The sequence below is a fragment of the Camellia sinensis genome, chromosome 3 (genome assembly GCF_055761805.1).
Source record: "Camellia sinensis isolate YWXY chromosome 3, ASM5576180v1, whole genome shotgun sequence".
NCBI classification, from domain to species: Eukaryota; Viridiplantae; Streptophyta; class Magnoliopsida; order Ericales; family Theaceae; genus Camellia; species Camellia sinensis.
Genome location: NC_138963.1, coordinates 126,355,908 through 126,371,407, shown reverse-complemented (window position 1 = coordinate 126,371,407; position 15,500 = coordinate 126,355,908). Strand labels below are relative to the sequence as shown.

The 15,500-nt window shown below is 35.4% G+C and overlaps 2 protein-coding genes across 5 annotated transcripts in view; both read right to left on the bottom strand.

Annotated features, from left to right (window-relative positions):
• Positions 1–4,055: 4,055 nt before the first annotated feature.
• LOC114298641 (protein FAR1-RELATED SEQUENCE 5-like) lies at positions 4,056–6,139 on the bottom strand. The gene is made up of 4 exons (XM_028243251.2): positions 5,601–6,139; positions 5,072–5,435; positions 4,239–4,934; positions 4,056–4,136 (listed from the first exon to the last, which is right to left on the bottom strand). Exons 1-4 carry the CDS (start codon positions 6,137–6,139, stop codon positions 4,056–4,058), a joined length of 1,680 nt encoding a protein of 559 aa, XP_028099052.2.
• Positions 6,140–12,582: 6,443 nt separating this feature from the next.
• LCBK1 (long-chain base (LCB) kinase 1) overlaps positions 12,583–15,500 on the bottom strand; it is a 55,415-nt gene continuing 52,497 nt past the window's right edge. For all 4 annotated transcript variants that reach the window (XM_082920693.1, XM_082920695.1, XM_082920694.1 and 1 more), the window contains 2 exons: positions 13,618–14,570; positions 12,583–13,238 (listed from right to left, as the gene is read on the bottom strand). In XM_082920693.1, coding sequence (XP_082776819.1) covers positions 13,089–13,238; positions 13,618–14,570 — 1,103 coding nt within the window. In that variant the 3' untranslated portion in view covers positions 12,583–13,088. The remainder of the gene's footprint in view (positions 13,239–13,617; positions 14,571–15,500) is intronic.

Here is a 15,500-nt window from a genome sequence, read left to right as displayed (position 1 = left end):
ATGGTGGTAGTGGCGGTGGCGGTGGCGGTGGCGGTGAGTTTATAATAGTGTATATCAATGTTTATGTTTAATGGTTATAAATTAAGTCAAAATTCAATAAGTTTTATATGATTTAAAATTTTCTTAAGTTTTAGCCTACATTTGAAGATGCACTTAAATTTTTAAATAATACCAATTATGATTATCAAATAGACTAAATTGATTATCACTTAATACATTTAGTTTTAAAAGTTGAATCAGATTATCAAACACTCTCTTAATTGACCTTTTGGTAACTTAAAATCAAAATTAAGATTCTTTACTAATAAAAGAAGTTTTGTTTTTGGATTTGGTGCTAAGGGCTGGAATTAAGTTGCTTTCAGTAGGTTAAATCAAAATAATTGGAGCCTTTCATTTACTTGTGGTCTAACAAAAAAAAATTATTTTCAATCTTAGTATAAGCATTGTTCCTAAATAGGGGGGAAATTCTATTTCCACCACCCTAATAAACTCAAGGCAAATCTTTTCTCAATACACATATCTGTTAATTTAATTATTAAGTAATTATCTCAATTTACATCCTTAAAATTGCAAATAAATCCTTCACTCATATGTACACACACTTTAATTTACCCCAATTTACATTTCTACTTCAAACAGGAGGGAAGAAGAAGAAGTTCAAACAGGAAACCAAAAAAAAAATAAAAAAATCTGCACTTTCCTCACCTCCATTGAAGATTTCAAGAGCTCCATTGAATATCTACTAAACACTATTGAAAACCTTGTTTAAGGTAAGAAATCTTTCAATTTTATTATTACATTTATCATTTTGTTATTAGATTGACAATTTTCGGATCTCTCTTCACTCCATTCGCATGAAAGTATGTTTTTTCTGTGGCTGGAAGTGCTGTGTACATCTCAGCACTGGCTTTCCGAATATGTGTGTTTCATTCAGCACTTGATTTCCGAATATTATGTATAATTTCGTCCAATAAATTTCGAAAAAAATACATAACTTCGTAGTTTGACTTCCGAATCTATTCTATATTTTCGGTGACCTTATGCCAAATAAATACAATAATTTTGGCACTTAATTGTTGAAATATTTTTGTAAGTTCGGTCCTGAAGTGCCGAATGGGGTTTTTTTTTTTTTTTTTTTTTTGATATAGAACCAGGTTACATAGGCCACCAATATTTGTTTTACTTTAGGTTCTTTTCCAACAATTTTATTTTACGGGTATGTTTATGTATTTATTTTTTTTCCCCAAATTGAATGCATAACAATAGAAACAAAAAACTATGCAGTATTGCTATTTTCACATGATATTGTTAGCTTAGTAGTTGGGTCTTCATAAATTTTGTTAGCTAAATAGCTTAACAAAACAATTGCATTATATAGAGTATTAAAAGCTTGAGTTAATTTCACATCATCCAAATTGTGAATTTAATGGTCTATAACTGCGTATTAGATTTCATTAAGGTGGCATGGTTAGGCTACTTATTACCCACATTGATGTGATCCTTTTATGGGAGTGCTTATTATGTTTCATTATATTGGGTTGATAAGAACAACTTTTCTTATCCAGATGGATGTCGGTCCTAGTGAACGTTGGTCAGTAACAGCTTCGAACAGAAGACTCTGTGAATTAGACGTGGACGTGGACGTGCTCGAGTGCATGATGATGACATGCACATTGCCATGGATGATGATCCTATACATGGTGCACCAGTTATGGATGATATTGCTATGGATGATGACCCTACTGGTGATGATGCTGACACACTCAGCCATTTCCGGGAGGTCCAACTGATCCATCAATCCTTAAAATTTTTAAAAGTCATGTTGCCGCAGCTATTTGGAATGGTGCTAATGAAAGGGGGCCCTTAAAGTGTCATAATCACTCATCTAAGATTTGTTCGTGGCCGTGGTGGGAACAAGGAAACAATGCTACATTTGTAAACACTGTGGAGATGTCAGGACTTGCACAATTAGCTCGTTGTGCGTACCGCTTTGTCAATAAAATTGTAGTGTCTAGTTTTGTTGAGAGGTGGCAACCGGAGACAAACACCTTTCATTTGACTGTTGGAGAGATGACTATCACATTGGACGATGTCGCCACTATCCTAGGGCTTCCCATTGTAGGCAAATCTATTAGCGTGCGTAAGTTGTCAGAAAGGCGGGCTATTACATTAGTAGTTAATACCTTGGAAATTGATGAGCAAGAAGTCAGACATGAGATGTCTACTGCTGGAGGCAATTTAGTAAGGCTTGAGTGGTTGAGGGCACACTTTCATAATGTCACAGACAATGATTCAATGGAAAGAATTGCATGTGCAGGTAGAGCATACTTGCTATTTTTGTTGGGTTGTACACTTTTCAGTGACAAGACTTGTACTAGGGTCCCCGTTGTTTATTTGAGTTTGTTGTCCGATTTGACGACTGTATCTTCATATGCTTGGGGTGCTGCTGCATTGGCATACTTATATAGATAGTTGGGGTACGCTAGCAGGTCCGGCATGAAACAAATAACTGGTTATATGACACTCCTTGAGGGATGGATTTATGAGCACTTTCGTGGATTCCGACCACACTTGAATATGAATTCCACTCAAGACATGCCACATGTTTACCGTTGGACTTCTCGGAGAGAGTGTGGTGAAGAGACACAGTTGTAGGCTTTTCGAGAGGAGCTTGATAGGTTGGGTGTACATGATGTAAGTTGAAAAGTCCTTCAAAATTTGAAACTCTATATCATACAAAATTTACAGTTGTCATATCTTACAGTTTTTATTGTTTGTAGGTTATTTGGGACCCGCACCAGAGTTGCAGAGATGTCCATCCATGTCCTCCAGTTACGTTCTACCACGGTTGCCTAAAGTGTTTGGAAGTAGTTGAACCATATCACCCTGATAGAGTGTTAAGACAGTTTGATAGAGTGCAGACAATCCCTAATCCACCACTTAGCCCTATGCGTGCTTCTCGAGGAGCCATAGCTCCACGCTACAATGTTATGTATGCATACTTGGACATCATTTGGGAGGCATGGGACAACCACGTGTTATCTGATCCGAGGAGGAGTACATCAGTACGACAACCTTAGGATTGTGTTCCTGGTTACATGGATTGGTACCAAACCATTACCCATATGTACGTACAAAACCCAGCGCGTCGTTCTCAAGTGGATCCGAATATCCATCATTATCAGTATCCTAGCCAAGGCGCATAGGTATCCTTTTTTTCATTTAGATTGCAAATTATTTATGTAAACTGTTACAAGTTTGTACATAATGTTATATTTGTTCTCGTAATGCAGCGTATGTCACAGATACATCAGATTACTCATCCTTTCATTGAGACTGGCTATGAGGACAATGTTCAACATCCTGATAGGCTTTACTACGCGACTGATGCAATCGAACAACTTCTTCAAGATCAGCACATTAGTGAAGCTGCGCCCAACACATCCACTCAGGGTCGGTCTGCACCCAACTCTTCCACTGCACATCGTTTTGGAGCACATTACACTTGCCGGTCACGTAGTTAATAGTATTTCATAATGCTAGCACAAGTAGCTTCTGATGATGTTGGTAGATGTATAAGGAGACAAATATTATTATTATCTTCGAATTATGTATCTTTTGGATTATGTACAAGCACACATGTCGTTTGTGATGGTGTGGATGGATTGAACTACTATTTAGTATATATATATTTTATTTACTTACTTGTTGAATCTTATTACTTTTTAACAGCAATTGCACTTGGTTAATATTATTTTCATTACGTTTTGTGTTCAGACAATGTAAAAATAATATGACATCCATTCCATAAATTAGAGAACTATAACGCATATAATCTTTTATTTTTTAAACAAAACTGACCATTACAAAATCCAATGGCAAAATGCTATCTACCTCGTTACTTTATACTAGTAAATCATAAAAACTAATGTCTTAACGCTCTCATTACTACTCTGTAATACCTCAATCTATGTCAACTACATCAAATGTCTCTTGAGTACATTAGGTCCTATATTGTCTTTGAATTTTTGAACGCGACTAACATATGCATTCTCTCATTCTGACGCACAAGGGTGATGGTGAACTCGCCAAAGCACGACAATGGGAGGAACTGGATGACCGGCTTCCAAAAACACCTGCACGTACATCCAAAAAATTACTTATCTTTACCAAATACATAAAATTTGCAATTACACAAATATTAGACAACAATGTTTGGTTATTTTCATAACTTATACCTGCACAAAATGATTTCCATTGACAAATCCAATGGCAATCTCGCGACGATTAGCTAGGGTTACCGGCGGTGATCTCAAAGGTAAGAAAGTGAGACACTGTTGCAATGACAAGTGGTACAAGACTACATTATAAAATGATGCAATAAGATGCCCCATGTCAGGCATAGTCATCCAACGATCAAAGCCTGGGCTATTTTCAAAATATGAAAGGATGTGTGTCAGCTCCTTAACCCTCTCATGCGACCCATATAGTATGACGTATTCATCTCTGTGATTATTCAATTCAAGTAGCAGATCACGCCTAACTTGCACCCGGTCATTCTCTCCAAGACCAAGTAAACCTACAATAGCTTTAAATCCACAATTCCCATCACCATCTACATCCTTCATCAACTTTATGAATGGTATTAACGTAGGCGGAAAGTCAGCAGCATATGCACTCAGTAAACTTGTTCTTGTACGATATGTCTTTGTCTTCACATTCCGCTTATTCTCATGCACTTTTGAAGCTCTCTTTTTCTTTGACTGACTGGAAGCTAATGTGCTCTGGCTATCATGCTCATCATCAACCAACTCAAATGCACACGGGTCACGACGACAAGATATATCAATTTTCTTATGTCCTCGACGTGGATTAGGTTTCACATCGGGCTCAATAAGAAAAGTGCTCGCTGGATTTGCAATTTCCCTCAACTCCTTCAACACATCCAATTGCGTGGCAAATCAGACTCTTCAAACCGCTTTAAAATCAACTCAAGTTTTGGGATACAAGTCAATTCCAACTTCTGTTCCTTCGGATTATGCACACATATAGTAAGGCACGTCCAATGTACATGTATGCTACTGAGTGGAATAAGACGGCCTTGTCTCGTGTAATCTGCAATCTCGTGAGCACAAGGTAAACCATGTGTGTGCCTAAAAACACACCCACATGTTATAACATCAATTCCAACTGAATTTGCTCTCTTACTCTCTGCTAACACGTACTCCAATGCACAAATAGACACATTACCCCGGAGCTCTCTGAATTGAGAAGGTTTGAATTGATGTTGTACAGTTGTCAAACTCTTCTCGAATGATGCTTTAACTTGAATGTCCTGCAACTCAAGTAGACAACGTATTTTTTCAAATGAAACCTCAAATGTCGTTTGACTTGAACCTAATTGCCTCTTCAATCTAGCATGAGCACTCTCAACCCTGTTCATATGGATGTAAACCAAAATAGTCAAGCATAATAATTAAAAATAACAATATGATTTATAATAAATTAAAAAAAAAAGAAAAAAATCTGACCGATTGGTTGTAATATTGCCAAAATGCATACACATGCCTGTATATACCGCAATGAATTTTTCTTGATACCGATTCAACCAACTCACAGTAACATATTTGATTGCCTCCAGATAGTTACTGAAATCCTTATGTAGTGTTGCAAGGTGATCATTGTATTCCTCTTCAGTCAATGACAATATCAAATAGTTCCATGCAGTGTTAAACTTGTCCCATTTTTCTTTTGTCTCAAACATTTTCTTGCATTTTGTCAATACATTCTTATTAATATGCCAACAACATAACAAATGTCGAGCATTCGAAAAGGTGTTGTCAATGGCATTCATCAAAGCAAGCTCTCTGTCTATAACAATGACTTTAGGTAAAACACTGTCGTCCATAAGATCATGCAATGTTTGTAACGCCCATGCATAATTATCAACCCGCTTAGTTTGCAAGTATGCGATAGCCACGGAGAATGTCATATGAGTTGATGTTACTCCCACAATTTCAAGAAGAGGAAGCCGATATCTATTCGTCTTATATGTGCAATCCATAATCAACACACGAGGGAATGTACGAAGCAAATCCAAACTCACTGGATGTGCCCAAAACAAGTCTGTGACAGTCATAGAACCTTCCTCACATCGATGACGCTCAATGTATTTATGTTTCGCTAATTCACCTAGTAGTTGTTGCACCTAGGATCTACCAGCTTTCTATAGAACCCTACATCGATGTCGTACATTCATTGTGCTCATATTAAGGGCATCCATCTGTTTGAGTGTAATGAGTATCTCTTTTGGTCTTACTAGGCTCTTTGACATATCAACTAACTGTGACTTTTCATTAGCTGACAATCTCCCTACATATGAATGTCCTTGGAGATGCTCCGCAGCTGGATGATTGTGCAGCTCGCAAACTACATTCAATGTCAATTCATCGTTTTGTTTTCAACTTGAATGCCCTCAAATCAAATGGACATTCGCACTTCTTCGTACCAGTTTGTCTCAATAAGTCTTTTGGGCCATCTTTCAACATTTTACGCAATCTATACTTCCCACTCCGCTCACAAGCAAGATAATTCTTGGTCTCTTACGACCGTCACCATAGTTCGACGTCCTTATAATAATAACAAAGCCATTTATCCTTCCAATGTCTCGTACCCAAGTGAGCAATTCATCTTTGTTGTCAAAAACCTATATATGATGTCACATAACTTTCATAATAACAAACTAAACAAACTAACTAATACAAATTTATGAATTTACAAATTTTATGTTAAAAATTACCTGTTTAGCTGTAAAATGGCTAGTACAATCCACCATAATATCCGATCAAACCTCAGGTTCTTCAATGCATGCCATCTAAAGAGGAGGGGGAAAATTTCAATTCGGTTCTACAGATCCGAAGTAAGTAAAATAATTCGGCCAATAAAAAACGAAAATAATAACAAAATTCGGCATTCTAGGACCGAAAATATTAATTTTGTTCGGAACTCTAAGACCGAAATAAATTAAAAAAATCGTAATTCTAGTTCCGAACTATTCATATTATTTCGGTATTTGATAACCGAATTAATTTAACAAATTCGGCACTGCGTTTCCGACTAAAAAACACAAAAAAATAAAATAAAATAAAATACTCCACGATTTTACCTTTTCAACACTGATTTTGCTGTCACCATTGCTTGAGTTGGAACTGTCATAGGTTTGCAACTCTTCCATATCAAAATCAAATAAAAATTGTTGAACTAATAATTAAACGATGTTAATAATTGAGTATAAACTTAAAGATTAAAGCAATAGAGGAGATGTTTTGTTTGCAAATAACAGAGAGGAGTACAGAGTGTGTAAGAAGCAAAGTGACTACAAAAGAAAAATTAGGGTTTAATTTTTTTGTTTCAAAAAGTGTATATTAAGATATTTTTATTTCTAAAAGATGTGTATAGAGAATTTGTATATATAATATTAGGAGTGTTGATCAATGGCTATTATAGTAATTTTTAATTAGGATATAATTGTCATTAATCTAATTTTTCATTAAGTGTGTTCACTGAGTTTATTAGGTTGGCGGAAATAGAATTTCCCTAAATAGGGGCCTTGGCCGAAATATTGGGGCTCAAAGCGGTTGGTTTCCCTACTTGCCCCTAGGGTTGACCTTCGCCAGAAATTATGCATTCTACCTTGGTTCCACGGAAGAAATGGTAAATTACTAATAGGTCTTAATAGTTAGATTTAATTCCAATTAAATTTTATCAAAAATAAGTTTTAGTAAAATCATCGTTAAGAATAATTTTTTGTGACGATTTTTTACATGTCATTAAAAATTAATAATTAGTAACTTTTTTTGTCACGATTTTTATAAATTGTCGTTAAAACTTATAATTAGTGACGTTTTTCTATGACAAATTTTTTTTTCAACTATCATTAAAACTTATAATTAGTGACATTTTTTTGTGATAAAATTTTTAAATTATCACTGAAAATTAACAATTAGTGATATTTTTTAATAGTATTTGATAAAAAATGCCATTAATTATTATACGACCTATTAGATAATAAATTTATTTATTAAGACCTACACGTAAATTTCCAAGAAAAAAAAGTGATTCAACACATTGAAGAGCTTCGATTGCGGTAGAGGAATCATGCCTTTGTTTCTAATCTTATAATATAATCACTCACATGTAGTTCAGACATTATCATAAGGTCCAATATGATCAAGAATGAAATCAAAACATCATGTCTACCCAAATTCCTTATCATAGCGTCATTTATGATCTCTAACACGAGACTATTCATGCATGCATGTTACAAAGGACCAAGGTCCAAATCTACCATGATTGTTGGAGGCATCCCTTGTTTAGGTCATCAATTAATGGTGGTTATGAACTTAAATTTGAAGATTTTTATTTGTAATTCCTTTAGGTAATCTTGAAATCTAGTGTTCCTTGGGTATAGATACTTTGTTTTGTTACTCGTGTGTTGATTCGTGCTAAGTCAAGGTTAAATTGTGTTTTTGTACGAAATCTACTCAATTTCTACTAAAAAATCTAAACAACATGAAGCAAGTGTTGACACTAGGTCTAGAAATGTTGATACTATGTCCTCTAGCAATCATCTTGTCCCTACTGGATTGTAGTGTTGACATTAGCATTGGAGGTGTAGGACACCAAGATTGAAGGTGCCAACACCACGCCTTCATGAAATCAGCAGTTTGTTATTTTGGATTGCAGTGCCAACACCATGCTTAGAGGTGTGGACACCAAATATGCATCATGACTCTTATTTCACTTATATTTTGACCTTGGACCTTATAGGAACCTTTCGGTATTCAATAAAGAGTTAAAAAGGCTATTGGTCTACATGAAACAATCTTAAGAAGGACCATCTTGAGGCCTAATAATATTTGGGCATAAAACATTTATCATTCTTGAGAATTGAATCATTCTCTTGGTTATTATGTGTATTTGTATGTATGACTTTGCAAAAGGATTATCAGTACCGATTATAAACCGATGTGAGTAGTCTTATACTTTGTGCAATCCTTACATTCCAATTATAAAAAGGTAAGCTTTCTTTTGATAAATGCTATCTTGAAGCTATGAATTCAAGACTATGGCCTGGAATATGCACCTTATCTTGTTTTATGAATTGTGATCTCATGCTTATTGTTTGTGTATTTGTTTGAATTAATAAACATCTTGAATATCATCCTCGAATTATCCCAACTATGTGGGAACTCTTGGCAAGCTAATGACTTCCAGGATTTCTCACAACCCGTCTTATTTATTTTGAGACATCTCTCCTGTTTGCCCTAGTGGCTCTCATTACCCTAGTGGCTCTTTTTGCTACTTCGTAGCTCTTGTTGGGAGACTGGGTCGACACAACTTCATGTTTTTTCAAGATTTGCATAAGATTAAAAAAATGTTTGTATTGAACATTTTTACTTTCATGGAAAATTCTTGAAAATCTTCATGAAAACAATTATAGAGTTATTTCTTGATAGCTTTGTGTACTTGTGGTACCTTTATCCAATTCTTGTGCGTTAGTATAATTCTATTTACTAGGCTTTTAGGTCACCCCGTTGTTAATAAGCATTTCAAGTGCTAAGGCATAGACTGACGGCACTCACTTGGGTTATGTTTAGAGCACGGTGTTCCCATATATCTTGATATATTGTGTACTCTTATACTTAAAATGATAGTAATTGTATATCCGTGATAGGCAACTATAATGTACTTTGCAGTCAATAGATAATGTCTTAATTATTTAATTTTAAAGGGCATATATGGGTTAATGCAATTTTTTATTTAGCTAATCTTGACACGTCTAAGGCTTTGGGTAACGCAAGTTACTAGTTGGTCATGACTAATGATATGGTTAGAAATTTACGACTCAACACGATAATACTACTTGAACCGTATACAAGATTAATGGGTTTTTGGGAACAGATAAACAAAGTAGAACAGAAGCAAGCAAACAAAGGAGGTCGGATCACCCTTGGGTGGTCGATCAGCCGGTTGACCGACTGGTTGATCAGGGGGTGAAATCCTACCTAGTTTTGCTCACACAGAGAGCATACAAGTACAGTGATGTCGAATTCGGATCTTCAGTCGCACTCCCCTGTCGCACTCTCCTATCGCCCTCCAAAACGACGTCGTTTTGGAGGGTTTTTTTTTTTTTTTTTTTCTTTTCTTTTTCTTCTTTCTCTTCGGTCTGGGTTTGTTGATTGAAGAAAACCAGAGGAGAGGAGAGGGGAGGGGAGGGGAAGAAGAGGGGAGAAGAAGGAAGAGGAACCCACCACCATCACCACCGCAGAGGACGGAACCCACCTCTCTCTCATCTTCTCTCTCTCCTCTCTGATCTTCCCCCCTTTTTTTTTTTACACAGCTTGGATTTTGGGTTTGAAATTTGTTCTTGGGTTTGAAATTTTGGAAGCTCCTCTCTGATCTTCCCCCTTTTTTGTTGAAATCAGATTTTTGTTGAAATTTGAAATTTGGGTTTGAAATTTTTTTTACCAATTTCAAATCAGATTTTTTTTTTCTGGGTTTGTTGATGATGATGCTTGGTGGCTAAAATAGTCACCAATGGTAAAGAAGAAAAAGAAAAGAAGAAGGAAAAAAAAAATGTCCGTTTAAATCTTCCCCCTTTTTTGTTGAAATCAGATTTTGTTCTTGGATTTTTCAAATCAGATTTTTTTTTCCTGGGTTTGTTGATGATGATGATTTTTTTTTTCTAGGTTTGTTGATGATGATGCTTGGTGGTTTGCCTCAACTCTTCTTCTCCCTTCCTCTCTCTCTTCTTCCCCTCCCCTCCCCTCCCCTCTCCTCTCTGGTTTTCTTCAAAACCAGACACAGACGGAAGAGAAAGAAGAAAAAGAAAAAAAAAAAAAAAAAACCTCCAAAACGACGTCGTTTTGGAGGGCGATAGGAGAGTGCGACAGGGGAGTGCGACCGAAGATCCGAATTCCAGTGATGCCATGGATGAATCACGGAAAACTAACAAGAGAATTATGAAAGTGGATTGTGTTATGTGTGTGAAAAGAGGTAATAGCAAAAAAAAAAAAAATCAAACAAATTGAGAAACCCCATAATGAAATAGAGAAAAAAAAAATTTAATCACCACAAATTTTTTCTACTGGTCTTGGGAGGTTCCATTATTGTGGGTTTTGATAGGGTTTTGGGAGAGATGCTTTTTTCGGGTGTGAGGGTGTGCATTTGAATGGGTGTAATATTTTTACAAGGATAATTTTTGTATTATTTGAGAGGAGAAAAGAAATTTTAAGAGTTTTAGGGTGTGTTTGGTTTGGTATTGAGAGATAAATTTTCAAAAAAAGATTTGGAAAAAGAGTTTAGAAATTTTTTTGGTTTGTTTGGTTGTATATTTTGAAAATAATTTTAGAGTATGAGAGTTTGGGATGATTTGATATTTTATTATAGTTGAGTAGATTTGTGTGAGAAAAAAAAGTGATTGATTGATGTGTAGGAGCGAGTGATTTTGAAATTTTTTTTTTTCCAAAATCACTACACTAAACAAAATTTAAAAAAAAAATTCTCTAAAATTTATTTTCCAAAAACAAACCAAACAAGACCTTAAAATTTATGAGTGCGGGTTCAAAGAAATGAGAGATGTATAATATTTGATAGGACGCTAATAACAACACTCCTAAAGAGTATCAGGACATTTTTTAATCTTTTACCTAATTACATTCAATTTATTAAAATGTATGTAAAATATGATTTTAAATTTAGGCCTCGTTTGGGAATATGTTAATTTAGTAACTTTTTTGGCTATTTAGCTAAAATATGAATTAAAAAAAAAATTAACATGTTTGGAATGACTTTTTGGTTATTTACGAAAAGATGTGCAAAAAATAGAAAGAAAAAAGAATCTTTGACTTTTTTGTATGAGTTGTTGACTTTTTGACTAAACCGGCCTGTTGCCAAACGAGGCCTTAATATAGATTTTGTTTTTACTTTTAATTGAACATAATGTATTTTTTGTCTGTTATTTGAGTTAATCTAATAAAAAATATAATTTTTATAAATTAAAAAAATAAAATAAAGTTGAAATCAATTTTTTTTTTTATAAATTTTTTTATTTAATAGAAATTAGTTTTATTAAATTTAACTTGTGAAGAAATTTTTAAATTTTTTTCATAAATTTGATACGTTTAATAGATATTGAAATTTTTTGTATGACACGGTAAGACAATACGATCCGCATATAGACCAAAAATGATACGACAAGATAACAAGAAATAATAAATTGATCGAGTTAATATTAAAATAATTCTAATAAAAATTCAAGATGACACGATACGAATACGATATTCGATGCGCACCCCAACTCACGCCAACCATTCCCTTGTTAAAAGACCTCTATACGCTTTTGCTACCATTTCTTTCACACAGTGATTCCTCTGCTGCTGCGTCTTCATTCTTTTTTTTCTTTTTATTTTTTTTCCCTTCATTTTTTAGAGATTTTCCATCACACCATTTCTTGAATCAAAACAAAAAACCAAATACAGTGGAAGAGATGCTGAACAACAACAACAACAATAATAATAGTGATCCAAAACCAAATGCTTTAGGATACAATACGTCTACAGTAATTCAAATGTGACAAGAGGAAGAAAGAAAAAAAAAATATTAATAAAAAATAGCAGACTACTTGCATACAGCACCAAATGTGGGAGAAAGATAATATATTATTGAGAAATAACAAAAGACACCGAGAGAAGGAAGAAAACGAGAAGGGGAGGGGAAAAAGAAAAGAAACCAAATACATGATAGCAAGAAAAAAATTGAGTTCGACCAAAAATTTACAGGGACAGGGACAGACAGAGACCTCGACCGCGGCCTCAATTAAGCATGCAAGGATGCTATGGTGAGAGATTAAAATAAGATGGAAGACAGTTATTCTCTTCAGTACATGAATGAGTGAATGCTCCCCTTTCATTCGACCATCAAAAGTGAAATAAGAGCGAGTGTACATAACGTCCATGGAACCCACAAAAACAAAAACAAAAACAAAAACAAAAACAAAACGAATTCCAGAAGGACAAGTACAGCTTTCATTTGTTATTGGTTGGGGCTCGACCAATAAGCCTGCATTGTTCAGGAAGTAAAGAAGACATGACTTGCCCATTGACAGCGAAAAGTTCTCCATCAATGCCACACCCATTCTGTGTGTGCTTTCCAGGCTTGATCTTCACTGACTTCACCTACATTGCAATAGAAACTTGAATTACGCAATGCCCTAATAACTATGCATTTTTTAAATTTTGTTTTATTTTTATTCTTTTATGATTCCCTTGTTCAACCACAAATGCATTGAACTGAGGTCCAAACCCAAAGTCAACATAAACATTTAGAAATATCAAATGCCTGCTCCCGTGGCCTGTAGAACTTTGAATCTAATTACATTGTCCTTGATCTTTTAATGTGCTTGTTTTGCAGATCATGACAATTCAATGTCCACAGTTTGCAGATCTGGAATTATTAATCCTAATTTCCCTCGCATCTTGGCAAAAGTGCAAAAGCATATTACCAGAATGGATTGCCAACAGGGAAAACAAAAAAAGCGAAGAGTTGTAATCATACCTTGACATATTCAACATACGGCAATTTAAGATGCCGACCCAATTGCAGAAGCAGGAAAAACCTCAACAGCCTCAGCCTACCACTTCCATGGACCAACAATAAATCCAAGGTGTTATCATCATGCTCTGCTTTTGGAGCCACCACCTGGGTCAAACTTTGAACAGTTTTGCATGAATGGTTGCAGACCAGGACACCAAGAAATTGACCTTTTGTAACGACCCAATTATCTTGCAGGCTAGGCACAACTTCCCTCCTGACTCCAGCTGCAACATCATCTGCTGATGGACCTGGCAATTCAATAGGATTTTCAACATCCCAGTTAGGCTCCGCATCCCACTTTGGTTCAGCATCCCAAATTGGACCGGGATCTGACATTGTTGATGAAATATCCTCTTTGTCATTTGTAGCTGTATTTCCCCAAGAACATCTAGTAGCATCATGTGTGGCTGTCAATCCAGTCCATCCTTTATCTGTTTTTGACTTCGATCTAGTCCTTGGCCAGTTAGGAGTTGCTGAAAGTGGTAGCTGAGGATGTATGACTTCTGGTTCTGCCGTCGCATTGCTCCTTGCAGATGATAGACGTTTAGATTTTGGGTCTAGGCCACGCACATACTCTGATGGCTCAGTGCTGGCATGGGTGCTACTACAGGTTGTATCTAACTCCCCTCCAGAAACTCGACTTGGGGTCATTATTGAATCAATACTTGATAGGCTAGAGGCCCTAGGAATGCCATCAGTATTTGATCTCCTCATAATGTCTGTATACAGGTCTGACAGGTCAACTATTTCACGGTCACCTGAGACTTTTCCCTCGCGATCAGTTGCCTCTTTTGATGCTGGAAGATATTCCACTTCAAAATTGTACTTCGGCAAGCATAAGAATTTGAGAAAACCAGCAACAAAATAACGCAGAGGACCAAAGCGCTTCTGATATTTCTCAGAAAGTTCCAACACTGCAACATATGGGAAATATATGAAGACATACAAAATTATTCCAAATTGTACAAGCACACAATGTGTATGCAGTGCATGTGTCGAGCAATATTAATTATATAATATATGGGTTGGGTTAATGCCCTAAGGGCACTGGTTAACAAAGTTTAAATTGCCGTTCAACCGCCCCAACTATCAAAAAACAAAATAATGAATCAATTTGCATAAGATGATTCACTACCTAATGTAGTATTTTCACATACAAAATAAAGCATTGCTTCTCTCATTATGTAATGAAGTGGTTTTGGTGAAACTTGAACAATATTTCTAAGTAAAATCTGTTTGTTACAAGATTTATTTATGTATTGAATACAAAAAAAATTAAAAAAAAAAAAAAGAATAGTCAATAATGACATTGCAGTTCAACAAAATGTAGCCTTCCACTGCATATCGACTAAAAAGCCCATCCATTGATCAGCTTGTACAAAATAGCTATATCCATGGAGAACCCATATCTAACCCAAAGGCGGCAATGGAGAAACAAATGATTAACTAACTCAGACTCCTTCCACACAAAGGTGAAATCTGAAGCAGTGCCGCCAACCCCCCCCCCCCCCCCCCCCCTCCCTCTTTTTTTTAATAGAATTCATACACATTAAAAAGGAAAACAAAATCTGAAACAGTGCCATTAAAGAACAAGTAGAAAGATCTTATTGACAAACTACATGCACCTATGTTACATGAATTCAGGTATGGGTGTCAGGTTCATGTGCATATCTAAAGGTTGGGACCCATCAAACCTCAAATTTAAGGGTACACGAACTCAGCTAAAAAAATGTCATATTTTTAATCTATTATGAGAGATAAAATGGTGTTATATGTAGCATACTAAAAACATAACAACTATCCTAACTACATCAGATTCCAAATAAAATTCAAATAATTTTACT

Coding starts and splice junctions, on each gene's coding strand:
- LOC114298641 (XM_028243251.2), bottom strand. CDS start 6,139: ATGACTGTCACAGACTTGTTTTGGGCACATCCAGTGAGTTTGGATTTG. Junction 4,935..5,071: donor TTCCACTCAGTAGCATACAT/GTACATTGGACG, acceptor GATGTGTTGAAG/GAGTTGAGGGAAATTGCAAA. Junction 4,137..4,238: donor ATGGAAATCATTTTGTGCAG/GTATAAGTTATG, acceptor ATGTACGTGCAG/GTGTTTTTGGAAGCCGGTCA.